Raw genomic sequence first — 21,033 nt, forward strand, 5'->3', positions numbered from 1 at the left:
TGCTCAGAGGAATGAGTAAACCACTCAGCCATTTATTCTTTCTGGAAATATCACTGAGCATCTACTATGTGCCAGGACAAAGGTGCCAAAAATACAACAGGGAATAGGACAGACTATGCCCTTACTCTCATGATGCTTATCTTCTAGTGGGAAGAAAGACCCAACAAGCAGGAACTGAGTTCAGATCTCAGAGAAAGCTATTAAGGAGAAAAGGAGTCAGGGTTGCACAACACAAGTTAGTGAGTAACTGGGCAAAGGTCGTTAGATCACCTGGTCAGTGCCAGCTCCTCTCCAGAGGTGACATACGAGCTGAGATCTGAGTGATAAGCCAGATATGCAAAGAAAAGTGAAGGAAGACTGTTCAAGACAAGAGGGAACATGAGAGTCAGAGTCCTGAGCAAAAAGAGGTTGGCATGGTTAAGAGAGGATAAAGAAGCTGGGCATGGCCAAAGCCTGGTTGAACACTGGAAGAATGGATGGGGGACACATCCTAGTGGCTTTGTAAATTTGAGGCACTCGATTCCACGGGTCTACTCCCTGGAGGAAAAACAAGAGCAATATGAGCAGTCCCAGGGAGTGACAGCTCAGCGTGGATACAATAAATGCAGTTTCCACTAGAAAGCAGACAAATTTGTCATGTGCCGGCTCCATACAAGGAATGGCTCAAGTAACTAAGTAAATAGCTGACATCATTCACAAACACCAAACATTACGGGGTTCACTTCTTAGAAGAAGTCAGGGCTAAAGATCTTGATTCCCAAGGAGGAGAAGGAGGAAACATATTTATTCAACACTCTTCTGCCCATATATTACTGAATCTCGGCAGAGCAGCTGGTTCACAAACACTACTGAAAAATCCCTTAGTACTGCAAAAGCTGAACAGCTACAACCCAGCGCTTGGCATAAGCAGCTGCAAATTTTGTCTCTTCTCAGAAGCCCCTATTTTGCAGCTACGTAAATGTATCGGCAGACTTCAGTTTTCACTAAATGGACTTTTAATTGTATACGTTTCCCTTGCAAGAAAGCCTTTATGACATACATTTATGATGCTGTCATCATAAAAGTTACTTAGGAGGATCTTGGAATCACAGTGAGTGGCTCCGACATGGCTTCGTGAGTCCTGGGAACCAGGAGCCAGGTGTCAGTTGTTCCCTCCTGGAGAAGGTCTCTCCGTCCCACCACGCAGGAAAAACACTTCCACCTGGCTATTCATACAACAGAAATGAACTCTCACCAGTGCAGCTGAATTAGGTGGAGGCATATTTCCATTTTGTTTTTGGAGAATTTTTTTTCCTATTAAATATGTATGTGGGTTTAAGCAAGGCAACCTGAAGAATCAAGAACTCACTAGTGTGAGTTCTATCTACATCTGTGGTGTCTGTTTCTCCCTCCATTACGGCTCTCAGCTCTGCCTCCCTTGCTTCCATACAAGCACTTCCTAAGTGGCCTGTTAGGCTCATGTCCACCGTGCCAGACTCATTCCATCAACTTAGGCACCCTGATAGTAAGAATGTCTTTCTCACTGGCCCCTGGAAAGCAGTCCAAGGCAGCTCTGATTGGCCTAGTATAAGTCACAAGCCCTCTTCTGAGGCAATTCCTGTATCCAGGGGGATCTAGGACCTTAGTAGTGGAGCCTGGGCATTCTTTCCGCCTTGTGGCTGGAACTTATAAGGACTCCAGCATCAAAAGGAAGGAGGAGATGATACCCAAAGACACCCGACATTGGGAAACAGCATGATGACCAGGTTAATACTTTAGCCACCTCAGTCCCCTGCAGCAGAAATGTGAGTTAATGAGGTCACATGCTGCATCTAACCACATACAACTTACTAATGTGGAATCCTCCTTCCCGCCTAGGCAGCATCATCTGAAGCTTTATAATTCTCTGAGTTCTGCTTTTCTAGGTTATTTATTATTAATCACTCCTGGTCCCTTCAGGTGTTGCGAAAGTGTTCGATCAATACTTTCAAACACTTACATGACTGAGCAGAAATTGAACCACTTACCTCTAGAGCCATCCCCAAACATTCGCAATTGGGTATTTTATGTTGGCTCTTTCCCTTACACTGACCACTGATAGTATAAAGTCTCTTCCTTCCAAGGTGTAAAAGGAAAGCTCTGCCACTAGAATGTGTCAAAAACAAACAAGTTTAATAACGAAGGTGGCTTCAAGCTCATGAGCTGGATAGAGTCGAACCTACATTATGTACCTTTTCTTGGCCTTTGTTCTCCAACATCTGACAATCGCTACCTTCCATCATCTGCCATCCCAGATGCTATCTGACATGACCGGACATATCTGAGTATATAGTTATTGTCTGTTCCACAAGAATGTAAGCTTCATGGGTCCAGGGCCTCATGTCCTTGGGTAGCCCCAAGGCTCACAAATGGCCGGTACTTAATAATTACTGGTTGGCTATAGGATTAGTTGTCACAGAATCACTTTCTTCTACATCATTTCCTATAGTATCCCAATTGGAAATGCTATAATAAACAACTTTTAATTTAAAAAGCATTGCCATACCCAGAAGAACTAGCTTCTGACTTATCCCTAGAATCTAAGCAATCCATATCCTCAGCAAGATCTTCCGCTAACCAGGATTTCAGGAAGCACTTGAGGCCTTGAAGGTTACAGTGTTTTGGGGCCTCTCTGTTTCTACAGCCTTTTAACCCTTCCTAGCACCAACTATAACTTTCATACTTGTTTTTTTATTTGTTTTTTGTTTTATTTTTTTTAATTCTTTTTTTTATTTTTATTTTTTATTTTTTTATTTTTTTATTTTTTCTCTGTTTCATTCTTTTTTTTTAATTTATTTTTTATTGGTGTTCAATTTACTAACATACAGAATAACCCCCAGTGCCCGTCACCCATTCACTCCCACCCCCCGCCCTCCTCCCCTTCTACCACCCCTAGTTCGTTTCCCAGAGTTAGCAGTCTTTACGTTCTGTCTCCCTTTCTGATATTTCCCACACATTTCTTCTCCCTTCCCTTATATTCCCTTTCAGAAAGCTGAGGGGGCAGGGAAGGGCCAGAGAGGGAAAGAGAAAAAAAAATTTTTTTAGATTTTATTTATTTATTTATTTATTTATTTATTTTATTCATGGGAGACACAGAGAGAGGCAGAGACATAGGCAGAGGAAGAAGCAGACTCTCCACTGAGCAGGGAGCCTGATGGGGGACTCAATGCCAGGACCCAGGGATCATGATCTGAGCCAAAGGCAGATGCTCAACAACTGAGCCACCCAGGCATCCCAGAGAGAATCTTAAGCAGTCGTTGCCCTCAGCACAGAGCCCAGCACAGGGCTCGATCCCAGAACCCCAAGATCATGACCTGAGCTGAAACCAAGAGTCAGGTGCTTAACCAACTGATGCTTAAGTACCCAACTGATGCCTAATCACCCTGCATACTTGATTTTCTTATAAAAAATATTTTATGATACTTCTCTCAAGTTGTATTGAGATCTTGAATTTATCCAACATAAATTGGTGGTTGATGAAGACTGAATGACCAGTCACTGTCAGGACTATCCCCATCCACTCTCCAATTTCCTCAGTTGTCCTTGACTCACCACCTGCAATGTCCTCATCATTTCACCAGCTATAGGCCTCCAATGGCAATCGTATTCAGAAGATTCTCAGCAAAATGAGCACACTTCTTGAATTCACCTACAGACCATGAGAGAACACCAGGCCCATTGTCATTTGCCTAATTATTTTTATACCTTCACTGAAATGCTTCGAGATCTCCTTGGCTTTGGTGTTGGCCAACAACCTCCCTCTTTTTATAAACAAGCTTTTCAGATAAGAAATTTACACCAGCTGCAATCAACCTTTCTAGAAGGAAACCATTCTCTCTGACATGACAAGAGCCACTAAAAAACAACCACGGCAGGAACAGCAGCTTGTACGATATCGCTGACACCTCAAAGAGTCAGGGAAAAAAATAGCTGGTGGGGGGAAAAGACCAAGTCCATAAACATTGCAGAGGGGCCAGGCTCCCCCAGCTCTCATGCTACATGCGGCAACCAATTACTCTCTCAAAAGAAGAATGCAGGTCTTACATGAAGTGGAACAATTAATTTCACGCTTGTCATCCTGGCCTCAATAGTAAGTTGATTTGAATCAAATATTTGCGGTACATTACGGCTTGCAGGGGACAGTTCTGGTGCCTCCTGAGCTGACGGACTACCTTGATGGCTACCATTGTAAAACAATCCATCAATAAGAGTAATTATGGTATTGATCAAAGCGGTTGGCTGCCTCAGATTGGAATCAATTCTCAGGAGTTGCTGGGAACAGAAATGTCTAATGGACTATTCCATCACTAGTCACTGCGGCAACTGAAACAGCTAATATTCTGGAAAGTTCTTAATAATTACTCATTGAATCTGCATTTCTGCTTCAGTGCTTGTAACTAGACCCTGCCTACTGTAGCCTGAAAGTCAGTCCAAGTGGACGAAGGAAGGGCCAAATGCAGACTGACCAAAAAAAGCAGAATAATGTGGAATACTACCTTCAATAATTTTATTGTGTCCTGTTAATCAGAGAAGATCATTATTTCTTTTTACAGAGTTTCTGGGTAAGAAAGTACCACTGGGGAAAAAAAAACAGCATATTTTACGGGTGCAGCTCTTACAGAGGTCCCTGACAAAAGGAAATTCTGCATTTTGATGTTGATGGCATCAGTAACAGAGTAACACAATATCATTACTGTAAAGTTCTCAAGCATGTACCTTTCTAGAAGGTTCCTAAATTTGCCTAGCTCATGGGGAAAAATTTGGAGTCTCTGGGAAGCCACATAAACTTGGGGAAACGCACAGTAGCACATAAGTCTAATAAACCTCCTTCCTTTTTCTCTCACTCAAATGCATTTCGATTTATAACCAGGTTCTGCTGTACCCAGGGCAGCCCCTGTGTGGAAAAGGAAGACCAGACCCTCGAAGCTGCTACACTCTTCATCGGGTGGTCTCTTGACCAGCACAAGTTGGAAAGAGGGTAGCTGTTCAATCTTGAAGACTTCCTTTTCTGGGTCTGGCAAGACCTGGCACAGTACTTCCCCCACACAGCACAGAATGCACACCTCCCTACAGACAAGATCATAGATCCACCAGTAAAGCTGTGGCCGCCTCCGACTTAGAGGCTTTCCCTCTTCAGGACTTAACATACACAACCTTCTTTCAGGGTGCAGTCCAACACTGAGCCTCACAAAGCCTTACTTTTTGTCCCAAAATTAACACTGACATGTTCTTTCTAACTCTGCTTCTGCATTTTCATTTTTTCATTAAGCATTTCATTGCCCATCCAGCTCTGACACTTAACCTCTCTGCGCTTCCCTACATCCATTTACACTCCCACAAAGGGGGAGGAAATGATTAATTCTGAGAGTAGGGTGTTTAGAGAAGGCTTACTGAAAGACATTTGAGATGACTTGAGGGATTCCCAAAGTACCAGAGTACCTGGCAGTGGAGGCAGGGGAGGAGTTTTGCGGAGAATAAACACCAGCAAAGGCCAGAGAGGCAAACGAAGGGTTGGCTAGTGTTGTCTACAGCACAACGGTGTTGAGGTAGAGACAGCCCATGTAGGGTAGGGTAGAGACAGCCCATGCACACCGAGAAGGGCCTGTGATACAGGGCTGCTCCAAGGATTATACTTTGTTAGAGGCAGCAGGGAGCCAGCTGATGGAAACACTGTCATACAAAAGGTAACCCAGAATCCTTGTGCAAGATGAACTGAGAAAGGAAAGGGAGCCCGAAGGCTAGTTGGGAGGAGAAATGATGATAAAACACCAAATCCTTCTAAAATAAATCTTGTGTAATTGGGACACTATTTCAAATAACAAGTTGATGAATACTCACGTGGACGTTTGCCAGAGCACATCGTCGTCCTGCATTCTGTTGTGTTGTTTGCATACTGCAAGAGTGGCCACAACATTATTAGGAATTTACAGGATCATTAGCTGTCCTCCTCTTATTTATCAAAGCGCTAGAAGATGCCTGAGTGAATTCCAAGTTCAGTTTGGAAAGTTTCAAGATAACAATGTATTTATTTAAAGGCTTAGAAGGTTTTCACGCCAGAATGACTCTTAACTCTCCTTAGCACTATAAACATTACCATTAAATCAAACATGATTCCATCTTAAAAGGGGGAAATCAGGTTTAGACAGTTTTTAACCTGAGAGAAAAATGTGTGCAATAGAAACCAAACAGCCATTCCACCAGGAAAAACTTACAGATGTTTGTCTTCCCTCAGCAACCAAATATTAATTTCACTGATGGTGAGATTAAGGAGGCAGACAATAGTCAACTGAGATTACTCCAGTGCTTTTATCTGCAATTGGCAGCCCCTTTAAGCTGAGGCTAGAGGACAGGAAAATGTCCTATTAATGCTCTGCACAGTAGATAGCTGATAAAACCTCTACATTGCAGATAAGGGCCGTGTTCATCCTAGAAATCCACCAACTCCTTAGAGCATGCAAGCCACTGTGTATCATTCCTGTTGATTTCTATGAATTTCTGATATGGAAGAGTTTTACTTCAATTCAAAGAAGTTTGTAACAATAATAATGACAAAGATACTAATAGCAACTAACAGTGATACAGCACTTATTACAGATTAGGCTGTATTCGTAACCTGTAACCTTTCCAACAACCCCATGCGTTAGGTACTATTATTACCTCCATCTTCATGCAGGGGAACTGAAGCTCAGCAAAGTTCAGTAATTTGCCCAAATCCTTATCTTCCCCCATTTACACTCACAGACATATACAAGTAATCACCTGGAAGTTACCAGAAGGTTGCATTTGGTGGACACATCATTGCACTCCTGCAGAGAGAATATACTATCATTCCCAAAAGCAACAATGGTTTATTCCAAGCTACTTAAAGGTTTCAACTGGTCCCTATGCCAGCCACCCAAAGGAGAAATGGAAGGGAAGGGAGGAAAAGCCAAGTGTGAGATAAAGAACCACCATTTAACCCATCTCCTATCTGGAAATGGAAAATGACCCTTGAGAGATCAGACTCATCCCTGACAAACCCAAACCTGTCATTTGATGGGAGAGCATCCCTCCTCAGAGAAGTGCTTCTCAAGTGGTCTCCAACTGCATCAACATCCTCTAGGAAAATGGGGGAAAAAATCCACATTTCAAAGCCCAGCCCCTGCCCAGTGACTCGCTATGAGGAAATATGAGGAATGCATCTTAAACAAGATCCCTGCATGATTTTATGGCGATTCCTGGATTAGAAACTGAAGTCATCCCAATCTCGCTGCCATGGACTCCTCCAAAACACACGCACACATAACACGAACCCGCCAATACCTTCCTCCCAGTCAAACATGTGTAACAGGAATAAAGAGACCCACCCACAACCTCTTCTTTGCAAAAGAATCAATACCATAATACCATAAAGCTCTTTGTGCCAAAAAAAAAAAAAAAAAAAAACAACGCCACACGTTGTTCTAGTATTTTGAAATATGTCGCACCAATATGAAGAGGTTTTGGGCAACACTGCCTGAAACAGCTGGTCAAACAGTGCAGTTTTAAACCCTCACTATTACATTAAAGGTCTGATTTCAGAGCCACGTGTAAAAAGGGAGGACAAAGAATGATTCAGTGAGAATATTAAATCAAATCCTGACCTTAAAAGACCAGCCAAAAGCACAAGGTCACAGAAAAGGCAAAAGTTATGTGACCCTATGATGGATAGCAAAGGCTCAGAGAGCATGGACAGGCTGCTGAGGCCAAGAAATCACCGCAGGTAAAAACCATGATGTCTGGCAGCTAAGATCCACTGTGTTTTCTTGAGGTCTACTTTTTCTTGCTGACCCTGCTCTTCTGGCCACCCCAACACCTCTCCAACCCTTTTGTGGAACCCTCGGTCAACAGCAGGCTCTGGAATAGGAAGAGCACAGGAAGTGCTGCAGGGATCCGTGGCACAAACAAGCTGGGTGATCACAGACAGACAACAGGGCACCAGATGGCAAACGCCTGGTCCCGGAAGATATGGGACAGAGCAGAGAAATTCAGTTCTGTGGCCCAGGGTGGGCAGCCCGCATGAGGACACCTGAGAGAGGAGCAAGACAACAGAAGCACTGGCAGGGGATGTGCAGATACTCCTTTAGACAAAAATGTCTACTTTTAAGAATTGCGGCCACGTCCTAGTTACAAAGTCACTGGCCAGGGAGGCCTATGCAGAAGCCCCTGAAAGACTTCCAAAACAAAGAAAAAAAAAAAAAAAAAAGATCCTAGCAGACAGAAGAGAGCCAAGATGCCGGCCTGCTGCCCCAGGCCACAGAAATGAGACTGCTCCCTGTTAATCCCGATCCCACGAAACCAACATTTCCATAAGAGGTAGGGCTGATGTCATCTACTAGTAAATCTATGTAGACCCACAGTGTAATGAAGGGATTCTCACATAATGTTTGGTGTGAAATCCTATACAAGAAGCTCAACCTCAATCTAGTGCTGTATTTTCTGACAATTGCATCACCAGATCATTCCTGAGAAATCAGTTTTTTCCTGTAAGGACCTGTTTGTCCTTTAGTGGAACTGTATAAAGGGAATTATTTAAAAAAAAACAAAATGAGATTATTGTACTAAAAAAGCAGATCTGCAAAAACAGAAATTGGAACCACTGGAATCCAGGCACTTTACATACATGTATCTTGGGGTCCCAATTAAGGAGGATTTCTAGAGAGATTACCGTGTGAATAATATGTTTCAAATGCTGCCAATAGATAGTACCTAAATATGAGAACCAAGAAGAGCTCGAAGGAGAGCTGAAACTGTAAAACACCAGGGCCTCGCTATAACCCCGTGGGTCCTCAAACTTCACATTACTGTTCTGCTTTATCAAAGGAACCATTTTATAACAATATCATTTTGATATTGATCTAACTAGTCCCTGGGAGCCAGGTCACCTAATAGTATTTCTGCTCCTTATCGGTGCCACACTCATGTTCCAAAGGAACAATATTTATTTAGATTCAAGAGAGAAGACACAGATTCCAAGGACCAGAGCAGATGCGAGACAAACACCATTTAGGGAGGGAATAAAGCTACTCCATCTCTGAAATTGCCTTAAGAGCTAGATGGGATGGGATCAGTGTGGAGGGGAAGGCTCCAAGAGCCCTTTTTGATCAAAATAGGTTGACATTAGAATTTTCCACTCACTTGCACTCACTACAATGCCACGGTCTGCAGATTCTAAATAAACAGTGGCAGATGGCAGTAATGATGCTTCCACGAAGAATCCTGCATTTGTCACCTTATTCCATCCTAAATAATCTATGGTTTCAAATTAAGTTGGTTATGCAGACATCCTTGTCACTTCTTAACTTCAAAATACAAAGACACTGACTCTCACAATAGAGTTGGAGATACCCCACAACTGTGCTCCAGAGGTTGACTCTACTTCCCCCACCTCTTGCAGTGATTTGAGTCTATCCCTTTCATTTTTCAAGAAATCCTCTTCACTGCACTCCCTGCTTCCCTCCTATGCCCCAAAGGCATCCCATCCCCTCACTGCCCCCACCCCACCCCACCCAGTACAGCCCTGTTTCAAAACTCTGCAGCAGAATCTACACCATGCAGGAGCCAAACCTGGCTTGATCCCCCCATTCCCCCACCAGGGTTCCTATTTCCCAGCCTCTGTACTTAATCTGGCTCTGCCTACATCCACCTTGCCCCTCCCCATTCTCCCCTCTACATTCTCTGGATCAGACGCCTGTACCTCACAATCTGCAGGCCATGATGCCTTGGGGCATTTGTACCTGCTGGTGCTTCTACCTAGAATGCTTTTTGCTCCTGTCTCCACTTCCCCTTGTCATCAAGTCTCAGGTTGAATGTTATCTTCATTGCAGAGTAAATTATATTTTCTTGAACATACAGACTGAGTCGCTACCTAGCTGCTCTGTAGCAGATGGCCTGTTGCTCTGCACAGTTCTTACCACATCTGAATCTTTCTTGCTCACTTCTCTCTTGCCCGCCCCCTATAAGCTTCCTAGAAGCAGCAGCACCTTGATAATCTTTGTAAATAAAATGGAATTATATTTCTATGAAGCCACATGTTCACCACTGACCACAAAACAGGAGTCGGGCCTGATCCCAGTATGTGTATCAGAACAAAGTAACTGGTCTTAAGAATCAAGTTAAGAAAAGTAGTAGGAACAGTCACTGGGCTAGTAGGACTCTTGCTGATCATGGCTGCTTCCTATCAGACTTCAGACTTCATAGATAGCATGTTCCAAGAGAACATAATGATTTAGAGAAAAGCAGGGTTCTCTGAGCACACCTACCAGATGCATGTGTTTGTGTTCACTGCATTTCAGAGAAGTCCTGACCATTCCACCACTAATTGAGATTCAGGGCATTGATTCCACCGTATAAAAAGCATCATAATATGATCTTTTCAAACAGCAAAAAGGCAATTAAAGAGTCATTTGTAGCTATCTGGAGTCACTGTCAACCACCTTTATATTATTAAGAGACAAGAAAAAGAATGGTCCTACTCATCCCCCAAAAATCCAAAGTATTTTGGTACACAATGTTGAATACTTGTATATTTGTCAGGGTTCTCTAGAGGCACGGAACCAACAAGATGTACGTATGTAGAGAGTAAAAGATCTACTATAAGGAATTGGCTCACCCAATTAAGGAGAATGCCAAGTCCAAACCTGCAGTATGGACTGGAAGCCTATAGACCCAGGAAAGCCAGTGGTGCAGTTTCAGTCCCAAGGCCAGCAGGTGGAGACTCAGGAGAGCCAACGGTACAGATGAAGTGTAAAGGCAGTCTGCTAAAAACTTCCCTCTTGCTCCAGGAGGCTAAATCTTTTTTGTTCTATTTAGGCCTTCAACTGATTGGATGAGACCCACTACCTCATGGAAGACAATCTGCTTACTCAAAGTTCATTGATTTCAATGTTATTCTCCCCAAGTTGACACAGAAAATTAACCACCACAAGTCCACCCCTTGTCAACTTGGTACTCACATGCATCTCCTTAAATCATACCTAATCTCCAAATAAAGGCATTAACAACGTAGCACTTCCACCTAAGATGACACAACTGATACTACTACTCTGCATACAACCAAAATGTACTAGCCTTTTCCCCAGAAGGGGATGCAAAATCCTTGCATGATGTTTACTCTTCTCTTTAATATCCAGTAATTTAAATATCATGATGGAAAGTTAACAACACTGAAACACTATGATATAAAGTCAACACATCTTATGTTACATTACAGGAGAAGAACATAAGGAAGAGAACAAAGATGTGCTACACACATGCACACATTCAAAACAAAATAAGGAGACACTTGTGACTATTATAGTCCTCATTTCTGTAACTAGTCTGGTGGTCATAGTTGGCATTTATACTCACTCTCTTCCAATACCCATTCTGTATTCCCTTTGCATTTAGCAAGCACCTCGTGCTGTGGTTCTTTACTAGACAGAGTTACCCAAACCTTAAAATCCTAAAACTGGGGAGGTCCTAACAAAGACTGGGCAGCTTAAACAACAGGAATTTATTTTCCAGCAGTTCTGGAAGCTGAAGTCCAAGATGAAGGTATAGGCAGGGCTCCCTTTTTGGCTCGCAAGTGGCCGCCTTCTTGCTCTATCCTCACACGGCCTCTTCTCTGTGCATGCACACTCCTGGTGTCTCTTTTTTTTCTTATAAAGACGCCTGTCCTATTGCCCTCTTTTAAATTTGATTATCTCCTTAAAGGCTCTATCTCCAAATATAATTACATTGGAGTTATGGCTCCAATCCATGAATTTCGGTGAGGGAAAAGCACAATTTGGTATGTAATAGCTTATAATAATATTCCTAGTCTCATCCAGGTTCATATGCAGTAAGCAATAGTTCAGGGAAATAAAATTCTGACATGTTCTAGGCATGTCATAATCTTATGTCAGTATTTTAAAGAATATTTTATGCATTTACCCAACATCAATACATTAGGTCAATCATTTGAGCACCTACTGTGAACCAGGCACTATTCTAGGCATGGAAGATATGAGCAGTTATGAAATGAGACACCAGAATATGTCCTGGCTGTTGGTCATTGTGGGCCACTGTTTGCAGACATGAGGTCCCAGTATGGAATTTCAGATCATTTTTCTTGAATTATAGATTCTATGCTAATTCTGTTCCTTGCTTTATTTCTTCAGGGGCTCCAATTAGTTATATGTTAGATCTCCTTTGCCTGTCTTCAATATTTGTCCCTGTCTCTTGAATTCTTTTTCTATTTTTTTCTGCTTAAAATGTTCCTAATTTGTAACTTCTCTTTCTTTTAAGGCATTACCTATTGTATTTACTCTTGTCTTCCTTCTTATTTAATCTTTATTTCTAAAAAGTTTTTTTTCTTTTATTTCCAATGCTCTTCCTCACTTGTCACTTCATTTCTCATCTCTTTTATTACTTTCTTAATGAATTTTAATCCATTTTGACAAGAGAAAATTATAGTTTTAACTTGTTGAATGGGTTCTTCTATTTAGTGTGTTATATGTGAGATGTTACTCTACTCTTTATTCTTTTTGTCCTTTTTTATCTTTCTTTGTATTTATATGAGATTTTTACTTCTATCCTTTTCTATGGCTTATATTTATGTGAAATTAATTCTCCTAAACTTTTAGGAAGAAGCATGGTTCACAGTAGCTTTTCTAACTTCAGAGCTCCCTCTTCTGTTGTTTTCACACGGTGTTAAAAAAAAATATGTTGGGTGCTTTCTGAGATACCCTGGCTCTATTTATACCTTCATATTCACTTTTATTACTTCTAAAGAGAAAGAGAAAAATTCTCTGAGCATCTGGGCAAAAGAACAAGTGATGTACAAGGGAAAAAATGTTATAATCAGACCTTGAAAGTAACATTTAAAAAACTCAAGGAAATAAAATATGAGCCAAATATTTTTAAAAATATTTTATTTATTTATTCATGAGAGACACAGAGAGAGGCAGAGACACAGGCAGAAGGAGAAGCAGGCTCCCCACAGAGAGCCTGATGTGGGACTCGATCCCGGAACCCTGGGATCATCCTCTGATCAAAGACAGACACACTCAACTGCTGAGCCACCCAGGCATCCCTGAGCCAAAGATTTTATAGTTAGCAAAATTATTTTCAAGTATAAGGGACATTAATACATGTGAAAACCTCAGGGAATACAGTCCCCTTGAGCCATTTCTGAGGAATATGCTAGAAAATAAGCTTGAGGCAATCAAAATGGCTAAAGAGGAGAGATTAGGACTAGTGGTCAAGATTAAATATGTAGATTCTTGAAAAATTAAGACTAAATGAAGGTTACAAGGTAAAGTATAGTAGGAAATGGAAACATGCTGGGGCACCTGGTAGCTCAGTTAATTAAGCATCCAACTCTTGGTCATGATCTCAGGGTTCTGAGATTGAGCTGTATATTGGGCTCTGCGCTCAGCAGGGAGTTTGCTTGGGATTCTCTCTCCCTCTCCCTCCCCTTACTCATGTGCTCTCTCTAAAATAAATAACAAAAATCTTTAAAAATATGGATACCTGCTTTCAAAATGTAGATGTAGTAACAACAATTATTTTTAAATAAAGAGAATAGGAAAAACAAATTTAAAAAATGTTTTAAGCATGACAAATCATATTTGTGAAAAAAATATTATTCTGAGATGTTTTATATATGAGATCAAGCACATGAGTTATTAAAAGTTATAAGATATTCTAATTCTATCTTCCCTTTGTCCTTAGAACCAAGTTACCTGATGTGAAATCCAAAAGATACAGATATATATATATAAGGTCAAAAACTCTATGGTCTTATATTTGAATTAAAAGTATCAATACGGAATTATATTTTTTAGACACATACACACACACACACACACACACACACACACAGCTATATAGATATATCTGTATCCTAGCCAGCATCTAGCTTTTCTTCTAAATAGCTAGAAACAAAGACTAACCGAGTAACACTGAACACTTCTAGCACCTAGACTCTGGCCTTGATATACTAATTTCTCACTAAAAAAATCAAAATATCTTGGAGAAATGGCTGATTCCAGGTCTGGGGCAGGAAATGTACAAGAAAAGGCCTAGAAGATTTTGTCATTCCATGTAGCAGGGAAGCTGTCAAAGACTCTTAGGGCCATGTCAAATAGAGCCAGCTTGAAGAGGCTCTCCCAAGTCAAAGAACTGTCCTTCAATAAAGATGATAACTGCAATTTACTGAAACCCATAAAATATGTTTAAATCCATTTGTTGGGCAGCCCCAATGGCCCAGCAGTTTAGCGCCACCTTCAGCCTGGGGTGTGCTCCTGGAGACCTGGGATCGAGTCCCATGTGGGGCTTCCTGCATGGAGCCTGCTTCTCCCTCTGCCTGTGTCTCTGCCTCCCTCTCTCTCAGTCTGTGTCTGTCATGAATAAATAAATAAAATCTTTTAAAAAAATTAAAAAAAATAAATCCATTTGTTCACAATAATACCAAAAAAAAAAAAAAAAAAAGCATACAACTCATTGGCTGCCTTCAAAGGATGATGGGGAAAGAGTCCCTACTTTGAGCCTGAGGAACAAAGGATTTATCCTGATAAATCAAGGATTTATCCTGCCTATCTTTTATGAATTATGCTGGATGAGAAACCAAAGAGGAAGAAAAACTTCATTATAGAAATAGTCCAGCTAATAAATGAAAAATCAATGATACGTACTGCTCTGCAATCCTAGAGGTCTGATGAATCTAGGCACAGAGCACCAATAGCAAAGAGAGCAGCAGGGGCCATGTGCCTCCCAGAGAAAGATCACTCTGCCACTACCCAGAGTCCTGCCAAGGAATCAGACCTAAGGCTGGTCAAACCTGGACTGCAGCTCCCAATTAATGTATAGGAAATTCCAAGGACAGAAGAACAGTGCGAACTCCATGATGACTGAGCAAAATGCAAACTGTGGTAACCTCTACAAGTTAAATGGCCTGATTTTAACTAATAAATTGTAAGGGGGGGGGGGAGAGGGATGGAGGAGGAACATGTGGGTTAAAAAAAAGGTGTAAGAAATATCAAATTAAAAAATAAGTGAAAGAAAACAATAGTGTCTCGAATGCACACTTGAGTGACCAAACTGCAAAGAAACACAAGAAGGCAATTAAAATGAGAGACAGAATATTTGTGTCCTTAATATGGAGAGAGGAAGACAAACAAAAATAAATTAAAAAACACATAAACTCCCAAAGCAATCAGGTTTATTTATTAAAATTCCCTGCCAGGAATTATCAGGTGACAATGACAATAGAGAAGCAAATCCCAAACTAATTATGAGCATATATTCTTTACAAAGTATCCACTTTTGTGTTCCATTTCCATTTGGAGAATTGACAAGGGGTGGGGACACTGGTGACAGCTTCTGATTTCCTGTAATCAGCATTTACTCATGGTAACAATGATGAGGGTCTGAGTGAGAGAGAACAGTGTCAAACCTCAAAAGGAGGCTTTCTGAATAACGGCTGTTTCTCAAACTCTGCATTACACTGATTAACAACTGCATTACACAAAGGATCAAAAGTTGGCTGATGGAACCCATACCCCAGGCCAATTGCCACGTCACTGGAGTGGGAAGCAATCCAAAATACCGGCCTTTGGATAAAGGATGGGAGGGGAGGCCTGGTCTCAGGTCAAAGGCCCTAGCCCTCAAACAGAAGCCAACCTTAGAACTAGGAATCTACACTCTGTTCAGTAAAGCTACCATTAGAGTCCCCAAAGGAATGATCATTCACACACACACACACACACACACACACACATATTCACTCATTCACAACCATTAAAACAAGCAAACCTATGTTCTTTGACCATCCAGCCACTTGTAGGCTATGACCATATAATTTATTGTTCAAATGAAGATACCACTGAGCTTGATAGGGAGTGACATTAATAATTATGCCAGACAACTAGCATAAACTGGAACAGCCCTGGGCAAATTGGGACAAAAGATTACCCTAGGTATGACCCTCCCAAAAGATGTTAAACTATTCAGGGATCCCTGGGTGGCGCAGTGGTTTAGCGCCTGCCTTTGGCCCAGGGCGCGATCCTGGAGACCCGGGATCGAATCCCACGTCGGGCTCCCGGTGCATGGAGCCTGCTTCTCCCTCTGCCTATGTCTCTGCCTCTCTCTCTCTCTCTCTCTCTCTCTCTGTGTGTGACTATCATAAATAAATAAAAATTTTAAAAAAAGATTAAAAAAAAAAAAACTATTCATATGTCACCTAAATCCTTCCAGAATTCTTGTTTCAGTCTCCACAGAAAAGGTAAAAGTATATAATTACCAGACTATCAATGGATCCCCAATGGTAGGAACAAGATGATTTTAAAAGGTACATGGTCAAACACATACTGTTTATTTGATTAGTCAAGTATTTCAATGTGAATTGAATAATGTATAGATAGCATCTTAAACACACGATTTCACATATTTTATTACTTACAATGAAGCTAAAGTCTTCCAAAATGTCCACTGATTTAAATTAAAAATGACTGGTAAATACCTCCACATGCTTTAATACCTGCTTCTCTTTTTCCTTCAGCTCGTCAGTCAACAAACCTTTGCTGAACCCTTACCAGGAGCAGGGCATTATCCCAGATTCTGGGGTCATGGTGGTGACTTTGGTCTCTCCTCAGGGAACTGACCAGCCAGTGAGTCTTTGGCACAAATGATGCTATTTTTAAACTTAATGAGGCATTGGATAGTTTGATTTAATAATGTGGAAGACAGTGTTTCATGGTTAACCATTTTAACATAGTCTCATTCAAATAACAGTTACCAATTTACTAAAGGCCAAAAGGAAACATTCTTTTTCAAAATCACCTCCAATGCCAACTGCTTCTGGCTCATTTTCTACTCTCTCCAGGCCAAGATTCAGTGCATTTCCCCATCCCCTTCCCAAATTAATTTTGCTCATCTGTAGCCATTGGGGCACCTTCTCTCAGCAGCTGAGTGCTTACTGGAAGGACACATGGTAGCTGTGCTTGGATGCCATGATTTCCCAGTTCCTTTCCACCACGTCATGCATGGAAAAGGACTGAGGAGCCCTATGAGGCTCCAGGGGGAAGGTGCTGTAGAATTAGTCAGGTTGCTCTCAGCAGAGGCTGCGGGAGTACTTCATCTGAATCTGTACTCCCTACAGAGGGGAAGCAGAAGCTCCAAGGTTTGCCCACATGGTATATCTAAGACACACATGTCAATCATTACCAGTGACTCTTCTACACACTATTGCAGACTGACTGCACGTTACATGGGCCACACAAGTACACATCATGAATGTGCTAAACTCTGTGACCCTGGGGCAGCGGGGCGGGAGGGCGGGGGGCAGAAGAAACCAAAACTAGTATTGTACCATTTGGAAAGGGCTTCCAGAAACATTCTAATTTCAGTATCTATGAATCCAGCGAGGAAGGCAAGGCAGTATCATTATCCATGCTTAGAACTAAGGAAAATGAAGTTTGGAGGGATTAGTGACCTGTGCAAAATTATGCTGCTAAAAAGTGTCCAGCCTGAGTCAGAGCTCAAGAACTTTCTGCTCAGCTGTATCATCTGAAGTCTGGAGCCAGGCAATAGGTGGCTGACTTTGAGGCTCCACCATCCCAACAGGTCCTTTATGTGTATGCAGGAGAGAATGTTTTGTTTTTGTTTGGTTGGTTCTCCCTTTGAATTCTAATTAGTCTTTTTTAGTCAGAAGTATCGAATGCTTCACTGACCTTAAAAATAAGCATAATGAAAAACACTATCATTTGCACAGCAACATATAAGACATGCAGTTCCTCATGCAATATGAATAGTCACCAACCTTAAAGTTTTTGAGTGCTGAAAATAATGGAACTATGTGAGCTTACAATAGAAGATTAAACACTGAATATAATCAGGAGTACCCACTCTACTTTTGGCCAGATTTGTCTGGCATCGACTGGTGTTTGTCAAGCCTTGAATGGCTCCCTCGGTCTTGAGTCTTCCCACACCACCCTCTGTCTTCCTGGGTAGTGAACCCAAGGTCTCTACAGGCATGGGTATTCCAGACTCCACGAGGACATGGGATAAAGGGGCAAGCAGTGCCAAGCTAGGGAATAAATGAACCAGAGGCAGAAGGCATAGTCTTGTGCCTTGGAATCAGAGAGCACCTGGTTGGGAAGCCTGGGGTGCTTAGTTGGTTAAACATCTGTCTTCAGCTCAGATTATGATCCCAGGGTCCTGGGATAGAGCCTGCACTGGGCTCTCTGCTCAGCAGGGAGTCTGCTTCTCCTTCTCCCTCTCCCTCTGTGCTCGCTCTCTACCAAATAAATAAAATCTTCAAAAAAGAGAGAGAGAGCACACCTAGTTTATGATCTGAAACTGGGCATCAGGCTAATTGCGGAAGCTGATGACAATTCCCCTGTACCCCAATCCCCTCCAGCATCTCTGGTGATAGGAAGAATATTTTCTACAGAACGCTTCCATATTTTGACAGTTGGTAGAAGTTGCTTTACTGTCCATCATCTTCAAAACTTCCTCCTTGCCCTAGTGGCAACCAAACAAAGCCAACCACCACCGATGACGCACTTACCATGTTCCAGGCTCTGTGTTGAAGCTTTTACGTGTTTTCTCTCACTTCATTCTTGCAGCAACCCTATTTCAGAGGCACTCTTATCATCATAGTTTGGATGGAGAAACTGAGATTTAGGAAGTTAACATAACTTGCCCAAGTTCACACAGGAGGCAAGTCTTAGACCTGCTAACCAGCTACCACCACCAATACCCTCCACATTTGGAGCTGAGTGTACTTGTCTCCAGAAGCCAAGCTCTTAATCATCGCCCCACATTGGTGCCTTCAGCCACAGGAGTTTCCTAGAAACTGCTAGCCTGTCGTCCAGTCTGTCCAACTCTCACTTCTGAAGCAGCCATGCAGTGTATGCAGTTCATACACCGGCCCACTATCCTGAGTGATAGGGCATGTCCAGCCTGGCCTCCATAAAGCCCGGTTTGCTCAGACTCTTCTGCAGGTTGTGTCTTCACCTCAAAGTTGCCTCAAAGTCCCTTTGCAATTAACATGCTTTCTTAAGACTGTGGACTCTGGAGTCAGATGGCTGGGGCTTAAATTCCTGCTTCACAATTTAGGAGCTATGTGGCCTGGAGCAACACACTTAGCCTCACAGTGCTACTTTTTCTCATCTAAAACATTATAGCATAAGACGCACCACTCGGTATGCTATGAGGAAGCCCTCAGCCATGGTCACCTAGACGACAGCCATATGCAAGTCAGCGCCAAGAGTTTCTGGATAAATGTTCCGATTTCTCTGACAAACTGAATGCAGAGAAGTGGGGCTGTCTCTCAGCTATTGGACCCATTTGCCACTAGACTCAAGTTCCATTTTGAGGTCAGCCAAGAGTAAACAGAACCAGATAAAAGAATAAAGACTCCAAGCTTCATTTTTAGATAGCTTTTTCCCAGGAACTTGGATGATAACAACTGGCACCAGGTCCTAATGTACTTTTTTTCCTTTGTACCAAGATATTTCCAAGCATAGCAGCACCTCCAAAGTTTCCAAGGGAGAAGCCAGCCTACTCTCTGGTGTGCTTCCTCCAAGCATCTTTTTACAGAAGCAACAGATAAGAAGAATGAAGAGCCTGAAATCAATGTACAGAATCACATCATGAACCATAAATCAGGTAAGTCAAATTCTTCCTCCGCCACTTCCTGTCTCATCTCCACTGACTGGAGGGAAATGCATTGCTCAGCTGCTGATCCATATTCCTCATACTTCACCTAATTAGCATTCTGAGTGGCTGCCTCTCACAAGGAAAATCATCCTGCAACTTCTGTCGTTCTGATTATGCTGAAGCAGCAGAGGGTTTTCAGTAACCGCCTTTGACAAGCATTATTATATCTGGTAATTACTGTTCTCTTGGGTAGGCTGGAACAAAACAGACTAGCTTATCGTGGCTGATCTTTTAACCTAAGCCACTGAGCTTCTGACCTGTAACAATCAACCTACAGGATCTGCTAACCCCTTTTCTGGCCCCTGTCTAGGTTTGCTTTCACTTAAAAGAAAAAAAATATCCACCTAATATGATCACCCCTAGTTAATTCTTTTCTCGTATCTTAATAGGTTGAACACCCCAAATTCCCTCTTACAGAGAGAGCCCCTTTAATATCTTGGACTATTCCAGATAGTCCTGGCATAAATCCCAAAGGGATATTTTTAAATTTAAAAATTAGAAATTAGAAATTAGGGCAGTCTGAGTGGCTCAGCGGTTTAGCGCCGCCTTCAGCCCAGGGTATGATCCTGGAGACCCAGGATCAAGTCCCACGTCGGGCTTCCTGCATGGAGCCTGCTTCTCCCTCTGCCTGTGTCTCTGCCTCTCCCTCTCTCTCCTCTCTGTGTTTCTCATGAATAAGTAAATAAAATCTTTAAAATAAATTAGAAATTAAGTTCCTTAACTGTATGTTCCTTTTTTTTTAAGATGTTTATTTCTTTATGAGAGAGAGAGAAAGAGAGAGAGAGAGAGAAGCAGAGACATAGGCAGAGGGAGAAGCAGGCTCCCTGGGGGAGCCTGATACAGGACTCAGTCCCAGAACCCCAACATCATGACCTGAGCTGAAGGCAGATGCTCAACCACTGAGCCACCCAGGCACCACATGTTCCTTAACTATATGTTCTATTCCCCATCCTGTAAACTTTATTCCCAGCCCCAAGTAAGAGTCCACAGGCATTCTTTACAATGATTCTTCTAGCACTTGATGTTTAGTGGGACCTTCTCAAGAGCCTAGCATAATGTAAAACTGCTTCCTTTTAAAAATGTTATCTGATTTTATTTCATAGAAACTATGCTGGAGGGATCCCTGGGTGGCGCAGCGTTTTGGCGCCTGCCTTTGGCCCAGGGCGCGATCCTGGAGACCCGGGATCAAATCCCACGTCGGGCTCCCAGTGCATGGAGCCTGCTTCTCCCTCTGCCTATGTCTCTGCCTCTCTCTCTGTGTGTGTGAATATCATTAATAAATAAAAAAAAAAAGTTAAAAAAAATTAAAAA

The 21,033-nt window shown here is 42.1% G+C and overlaps 1 protein-coding gene across 11 annotated transcripts in view; it reads right to left on the reverse strand.

The window, feature by feature from the left end:
• Positions 1-21,033, reverse strand: part of CACNA2D3 (calcium voltage-gated channel auxiliary subunit alpha2delta 3) — a 945,794-nt gene that overhangs the window by 704,808 nt on the left and 219,953 nt on the right. Inside the window, exon 1 of one of the 11 annotated variants that reach the window (XM_049098264.1) lies at positions 5,857-5,911. The exons of the other annotated variants lie outside the window; for them this stretch is intronic. Within the exon in view, the coding sequence (XP_048954221.1) occupies positions 5,857-5,910 (54 nt within the window). The 5' untranslated portion in view covers position 5,911. Of the gene's footprint in view, positions 1-5,856; positions 5,912-21,033 lie in introns of those variants that run through there. 11 annotated transcript variants of the gene reach the window in all.

The sequence above is a fragment of the Canis lupus genome, chromosome 20, assembly GCF_003254725.2.
Source record: "Canis lupus dingo isolate Sandy chromosome 20, ASM325472v2, whole genome shotgun sequence".
Taxonomy (NCBI): Eukaryota; Metazoa; Chordata; class Mammalia; order Carnivora; family Canidae; genus Canis; species Canis lupus.